This window comes from Benincasa hispida, chromosome 9, assembly GCF_009727055.1.
Source record: "Benincasa hispida cultivar B227 chromosome 9, ASM972705v1, whole genome shotgun sequence".
NCBI classification, from domain to species: Eukaryota; Viridiplantae; Streptophyta; class Magnoliopsida; order Cucurbitales; family Cucurbitaceae; genus Benincasa; species Benincasa hispida.
This window is the reverse complement of record NC_052357.1, coordinates 51,577,232-51,584,731: the sequence shown is the minus strand read 5'-3', so window position 1 is coordinate 51,584,731 and position 7,500 is coordinate 51,577,232. Positions and strand designations below refer to the sequence as shown.

General features: G+C 42.1%; 1 protein-coding gene across 1 annotated transcript in view; it reads left to right on the top strand.

Annotated features, from left to right (window-relative positions):
- The window catches only part of LOC120084773 (ribosomal protein S1, mitochondrial-like), a 5,355-nt gene extending 584 nt beyond the window's left edge, over positions 1-4,771 (top strand). Inside the window, exon 2 of the mRNA XM_039040594.1 lies at positions 4,117-4,771. Coding sequence (XP_038896522.1) covers positions 4,117-4,743 — 627 coding nt within the window. The 3' untranslated portion in view covers positions 4,744-4,771. The remainder of the gene's footprint in view (positions 1-4,116) is intronic.
- Positions 4,772-7,500: the final 2,729 nt, after the last annotated feature.

The window sequence follows — 7,500 nt, the reverse complement described above, 5'->3', positions numbered from 1 at the left end:
TTTTGGTCATTGAATATCATATCTCTAAAACGGAGAAAAGGAGTGCCTTCCTATGTTCCGAGTAAAAATCTATATTAAAAAAAAAAGCCAGACTTTGTTCTCATTCTTGCTTGACTTTTCTCTCTTTTCAATCTTTTTCTCCATTCACTCACACATATCCATCCAATTTCTTTTTTTGCTGTTTCTTTGTCCCATTATCTTCTTGATCTGCTTTCACATCGTACGATTTTTGCTCTTTTTTTTAGAACAAGATTTCTTTTATCTTAAGAACAAGTTCGATCCCGATCTGGTGATGGAAGATGAGATCCTAAAACGATTGAAATCTATCACTCAAGGAGAAGTCTGACATCATTAAGATTCTGGATTAAGACATCTCTGAGGGCATAGATGAAGTGGCTCGAAAAGTCTGATAGGGAAAGTGATCGATGGCAAAGGAGGAAGTCAATATACATTGCCTGAGAAACTTTATGGCCAGTGCTTGGGATTGTAGGTCCCTTACAGTTATCCGTTTAGTGGCACTTCAAGTTTTTCTTAAGCAGTGAAGATGAGTCTTTAAGGGTTGGGTTCTTCACCAAGGAACTTGGTCTTATGAAAAGAATCTTTTAGTGTTGAGGAGATGGGAAAGGGATGTAGATAGATCCCAAGTGCAGTTCCATATGGTGCCATGGAGGATCCACGTAATAGGGTTTCAAAGTGGCAGGTTGGTTTACCAACTAAGTGCTTGAAAGGGACCAACACTCTAAAAAAACGCTATTTTTCGCATTTGGATTGACCTATTCGTACATTGAGAATACCCTGTAACTCGCGTATAGAGGCATGAAAAGAGATCTTTCTAAATCCTTACAGGCTTAAGAAGCTCATTTCCATGAAAGTAAGTAAGGAAGGCTTTTCCAAGAAATAGATTTGAGATCTACGGTCCATTGCTCTTTACGAACCCGGGATGAAGACGTGTAAATTACAAAAGCGGTGGCTATGCTATACCATTAAGATAGCGAAAGGAATGAGTGAACCGATAGGGTGAGGTGCACAACGAAATGTATATAATACATTTAAGTAAGATAGGGTTCCTAGTACGGCTGTTAGCTCCAAACATGTTGAGTTTGACTTAGCTGTCCACTCAGGGGGCTGGGAACTTTTCCAGCCGGCCTATCTTGTCAGTTGGTTCACGATAGATGTAGAAAAGGATGGACAAACTATCTTGCGAACCTTGCTTACAGGAGTAGCTGGTCTGGGTGCAGATGAATTACAGGCCTTGTCTGCGGTTAATCATATAAGGAAGATGGCATAGAATGTGCTGTTGTTGCATGAATAGGAAGAGGTTCTTCAAGAAGTGGTTGCATATAGTTGAAGGGTTCTTTTACAGAGCTGAAAGTCAGTGGGCAAATAGGTTCTTTCGGAAGAGAAGGTTTGCGACTAGCAGTTGCTAACGTCTTTGACACTTAGCGGAATTGTGGCCTTGAGGCTTTCCCTTCGTACCTGCCTGTTTCAACTTCCTTTCCTGTAAACAGACTAGCAGACATGATCAATAGTTCTTACAGAAGGCAATGTAATTGACGAGGAAGAGTCGGCAGCTAACTAATCAGCAGTTACTCTTCTTCTATTTCTCGAAGAAGCTGGTATTGAATCGGTTGCTCAAGAAGGGATTGACCTAAGGCTCGGAATAGCAAGGAACGAAGTAGCTCGATCGATAGGGAGAGGGGGAAGAAGTGGTTTTTCTCCGCAACTTCCACCAGCTCCGGGGTCTGGGCCTGATCCCCTCATTTCTTCCTCAATTGCAGGCGACGCTGGCTCGAGTTCTAGTAATAGAGATTCTCATTCTCCTTCTTTAAGACAAGCACTTCTATATATTGAAAGATTTTTATTGGAAGAGGAAGAGGAGGTCTTACCATATATATTACTTATGTTGTCGCAGATGGGTTCTTACTTATTAGTAGCATATCCGCTGTTAATATCTTTATGCTCTTAACCTGTATCAGCCAGTTTAATAAAAATTCTTTGTCTTGTTGTCTACTTCAGCCTTATTTGATTTAGTAAGGGGGAAGGCTTTCTTTAAGAATATTCTTTTGATCCGAAAAAAAATGCTTTTTTTGAAGATGTATTGGTAGGCCATCTAGTAGTCTTCCGTAGGCCAGCTAGGGGAATGGTTTACCACATATATAAAATAAGTTCGGGTTTCATCCCCTAGTGTAAATAAAGTTATCTGACTTAATCCATCTGGCAATAAAATAAAGAAGGTGCTTGCACTTTGTTCTCCTATACCTCTATGCTTTCCGGACCATTAGTCATCCCTTTTTTTTAGGGCTATAGAGAATTCTTCCTCTTAAGGCTAATTCTCTTCCTTGGAGGGTTCTAGATACGAGATAGCCTGAAGATTTTCTATGGCAGATGCTTTTGATTATTACTGCTTTCTTTATTATATGCTTTCCTGGAGGATTACTATCATATTCTTTCCCAAAAAGGGAAAAGAAGGGTAGTTTGACCCGACCTTGTTCAAATTCGATTTTTTTCTAGGATGATACTCTGGAAACCACATTTTCCATCTACTGGTCTCAGGTTTCGGATGAGCCAGAATCGTAGGTAGATCACTCTCTCTCCGAATAGATCGATCAAGCTTCCCTCTTCTAATATCGCTCCAAAAGTTAGTATTCGAGCCATCCCCGATGATGGATCTGATATACCTTTTCAGAACGTCTCTGATCGAGAGTATCGATCTCCAAATGTTGGAGGTGTGGTAGGATGGACGTACATCCCAGAAGGTGTTCCCGCGAATGTAGTGTAGTGTTCCCAAATTCAATTGACCCATAAGCAAGGTTTGTTGGAAACTTTTTTCCATCCATGCTAAAGTAGCGCAGCAAGATTGCAATCCCAAAGCCTCCGGACCCCCCAGCCTTCCTTCCGCTTTCGGCCGACAGACATCCTTTCATGCTAAAGGAATGATTTGGATCTTTTGAGTTCTGGCTCAGCCCACAGCACAGGAAAGGGTTAAAGATCCTGTAAATACGTTTAAGCGTGCCTTTCTGGATCGCAAAAGCCGATAACCAGAACTGTTATCTAGAATAGAACGGATTTTAAGTAGACAAGTGTCCAGCTATAGAAGAGACTTTTTGCTTTCCAACCTATGAGCTTCGCTTGGACCTTATCTACATCTTCAACTTCATTTTATTTTCCTATAGGGAATCATAAAAGCAATGAAGTACGTAAGTCTCCATTTACCCAGTGGGGCTAGCAACATTTACCACATCAATGACTATACTACCTTAGTTTCTTCCTTACTCTAGAACCTGGCTTGTGTCCCACGTGAATAGGACACCCTACTTACAGCAGGCTTGCTTGGAGAAGGCTTGCAACAGGCACTTTCCACTCCCTTCAAATAAGGTATTTGAGATTGGCTGACACGGAAGAAGGAAATCACACTACCTAACCAATTGAGAGCAAAATAATTGACAAGGTTTGTAGCGGAGTTAGAGTTGTTCTTTTCGAATGCAAGCTTGTAAATGATAGGTGTAATTACTAATATATCTATCCGCATCTCTACCCGCATTACCGGAATCTAAATCAAATGGGTCTTGTATAAGGCCAACACACTGTTGGATTGAGCTCAAGTTCACTTCTTTTATGTTTCGTTTTCATAGTACCAACAAATGCTCTACTTATAAAAAAAAAAAAAAAAAGAGAGAGAATTGATTTCACAGCTCCTCTTTGCCCCCTATGACATCTAGTTCTATTCTAGTAAGGCTTTTATTTACGAGGTTCTGAATACTTCATTTCTGACTTAATGGATGCACTAATGGATGAGGGGTAGCGTGGGAAATTCCTGAATATCGAGAGAACGTTGATCAATATTCAGGAAGAGATCGAGGATCCTGATCTTTGTCAACACAAGACTCGGAGGCCCCTACTCAAACAAAAAATCCTTCGAAATTGAAAATGCCTTTCGGATTTCTTCTCGTGGAGGGGAGAAGACTCATTTTTCATTCGAGATAGGGGGGAGCTATTTGTGAAGCCGTCAGAGGCGGAAGCGGCAAATAGCTTCTACCGAGTTCCCCAACAGCTGCTTAGCTTAGTAGCTCAACTCTTTCGACTGGCGTGACGCTGCTGGATGCTTCTGATCAATAGGAAGAGGAGGAAAAAAAAGCTTATGTCATCTATTTGAGTCGATCATTTCCAAGATCTAATTCGAGTTTTTTCTTATGTAGTGGAAACGCCTTTCAATCTGAAGTTTTACGCTTAAGGGAAGAAATGTTCTTGGTGGATGCAGGACCTGGGACCCCCAGAATTTGTATGCAAGATGAGCCTACAGGAGTGCCAATCAACCGAGCCGCCAGGTTTGAGAATAAGGTGGGATCCCTGGATCTAGTGGCCGGTGAATCACTGATCAAAGAGCAAATTTTGGAGAGATTCTTCATCGATCTAGTGGCCGGCGAATCACTGATCAAAGAGCGAGCTGCCGCCAGGTTTAATGATTTGGTGGGATCCACAGATGTAGTGGATGGTGAACCGCTTTTTCTTCTTCCACGAAGATTCAGACAAAACCGAGCTTTGATGGAACTGAACAAGATTTGGCCAACGAATACAAAAGTCAAAGGCTTTATTATTGAGAAAGTTAAAGGAGGTTATTCAGTAGCCATCGCGGGTTTCATTACTTTTCTTCCATTCAGTCCTCTCATAAGTCAAAGGATATCGAATGATCGATTCATCATTGAGAGCATTAACCCCAAAAGAACGAATATTGTGGTGTTCTAAGAGTGGCAGATCAAACAAGAACTTGATGAGCGAAATCCGCCGACGAAAAAAAAAGAGCATTTTTTTTAATGCTTCGCTTCTCTCCCTATCGGTCAACCTCTATTAGGTTCTTATTCAAGGGAGTTTAGTCTAAGGCTGACTGTTGGGAATCATATCAGATGGAGCAAAGCCATACCTGAATGACTTAGGAAGCAGCTTTGTCTTAGCCTTCTGCTCGAGCCAACAAGTCCTTTCTTTCGGTTAGAAAGCGCTAGCGGTCTTACTTAGCTTAGGAAAGATGCCATTTCTCTTGTTTAGCCAAGAATTCAAATTACTCAAGCTAAATCCGCGGGTAGTCTTTCCTTAGCTAGGCTAGAAGGGATAAGTCTTTTCTGTTAGCAAAAATCCTGTGAGAAAACCATTTCAAGCTCTCTTTCTTATTCCTAATAGTCTTAAGTCAAAGTGAAACCCGGCCAGTCAGTAACTCTTTTCAGCCAGTACGTTCTATTTCACTCGCCGGTAAGAGTTCAGCCCGATCAATGGCACTAGCAGGCTCGAGAGCCCTCTGTTCTCTAGTCGAAAGCGTAACGTGTGAAATAGAAAGTCTTCCTTTAGCTTAGCGAGAGATGCAAGAAGGGGTTGTGACAGTGCCACTAGATAGCTACGCTAGGGCTTGAACAGACAAAGCACATTCGACGATTTGATGCCAAAGGGCGCGCAGCGGCAAGGCAATCTGTCTTCATTCAAAGTTGATCCTGCAGCATCTGTAGTATGCTACAAAGAAGCATGAAAGAGCTATGCGCAATCAACAGAAAAAGACCAGCCAAGACTTTCACAATGGAAAAACTTCCCGAAGGTTAAAGCATTAAAAAGCGACGGGCTAAGCGGGTATTCACTCCTCCCTATGCCGAACCGCCAACTTTCTATGCCTGACTTTCTGTTGACACCTACTAATTACTGCTCCGTGGGAACATCTTAATCTCCAATCAATGAATAAGAAATAGGAAGCATCTGGCCGTTTAGAAGCTGGGCGAATGGGCGAGTGGCCTTGAGCTAGTCTTTTATTCTCTCGAAGAAACTCCATTTTTACAACTTGGACAACTGCTCTTTCTTTGACCCTTTCTTCTGTTTACGGAATTACTGATTGTATAATAGCAGCAGGGATGAGAGAGAAGATGGCACAAAAGATCAAACTGGTGCTGCACAACCTTTTTGATCAATAAAGGGGGCACTAAATCAGCATGGAAGAAGACACTTGATGAATTTAGCATAAATATCTTTCAAAATAGAATATTTGTGTCAAAAGGTAGCAACTACTATCAGGTTCAAGCCTTAAAATGCTCTCTTTCTAAGAATTAAAGTAAAGGTATGCCTGATCCCAATGCAATGGCCGCTTCCTCATCCTCATAAAGGCACTTCGTTCTTTTCTATTCATTTCATTGCGTGGCTACAATCTTTTCATTCTGTTGGGGAAGCGATTCAGGATGAAGAACTTAGCACATGACCAATTCCATTTCAACCACTTCCACTGCGGAATACGACTTTGGCAAATGAGAAAACTAGCACCAACGACCTACAATGCAACTGGAAATGCATCACGCCTCGCCCACGGAGATCACTACTCTGGACTGGACAGACCACCATAGGATAGACCTCCTGAGGATGGGGACAGATACAGATCCAAACCGGAGAGCATTATAATGAATAAGGACCTATTACATCAATTCCTTTTAACGGTAAGCAGGCCAATAAACTGCTCTGCTTGTCGGAGATAAGGTCAGTACGGAGGAGTTATGCCTAGGACATGTTGTCGAGAAGATGGATAAACATCTGTAACGAATGGGTTTGCCATCCCGTCCTTCCAATGTCCCTCACGGTTGGAGTTGACACTCTCCTCACTATTTTATTTTATTATATAGGCAGAAGGATTGAAGAGAGATGCTCACTAATCCACAATTAGTAACAAGAGAATATCCATTACCAATCGAGAAGAATTAAGGATCACGCTCTAATAGCTCCGAATAAATCAAATCTGTCACGCCTTTCCATTGCCTTTCAAGAGTCTGCTTTGGACCATTTCATGGCGTGCCTATTCTTCTTGTCCACAGGGTACCTTTGTTTCCACGACGGCATCTAGAGCATTCCAACAAACTGACTTCTTGATCTCCGAAAGGAGGGTGCATTCTGCCATTTTCTCCCTTTCCTTTCTGTACAAGGGATCCCCCTTCCTGCTAGTTGGTTGGTTGGACTCTCTCACTAGACTCTTTCATATGACATCTGGTTACCTTGCTAGCCCTATACATAGGCAGGGTTTTCTTCCATGGATCGTAGAGTTCTTCAACTTCACTCTGTGGACCTCGTGACCAAAGATTTTAGTGATTATGGAAAGCAAAGCTATGTCGTATTTTCTTTGAAGTAGAGTGAGACCTCTATTTCAAGAGGGATCCTGCCCTTGAGCAAGAAAGTCCTACCGTCCTACTTCCCTTCAAACTATTCTTCTTCGATACCGCTTCATGGAATATCCTCTCTTATTGATCTTATGGAGAAATCCAATATCGGTCAACTGTAGGAAACTGGCCTATTACTGGTATCCTTTCGACCACCAACTCTTATTTGCAGGTTCGAATAGGTACCTGACAATGAACTTGGACCCCAACAAGTAGTGCCTCCCAGTTCATAGGCAATGTAAGGCAGCCACCACCGCGGTCATCTCCTTCTCTTGAACTGTATAGCGGCGCTCGGTATCATTCAGCTTGCGGCTCTCAGGATGGCCTTCTT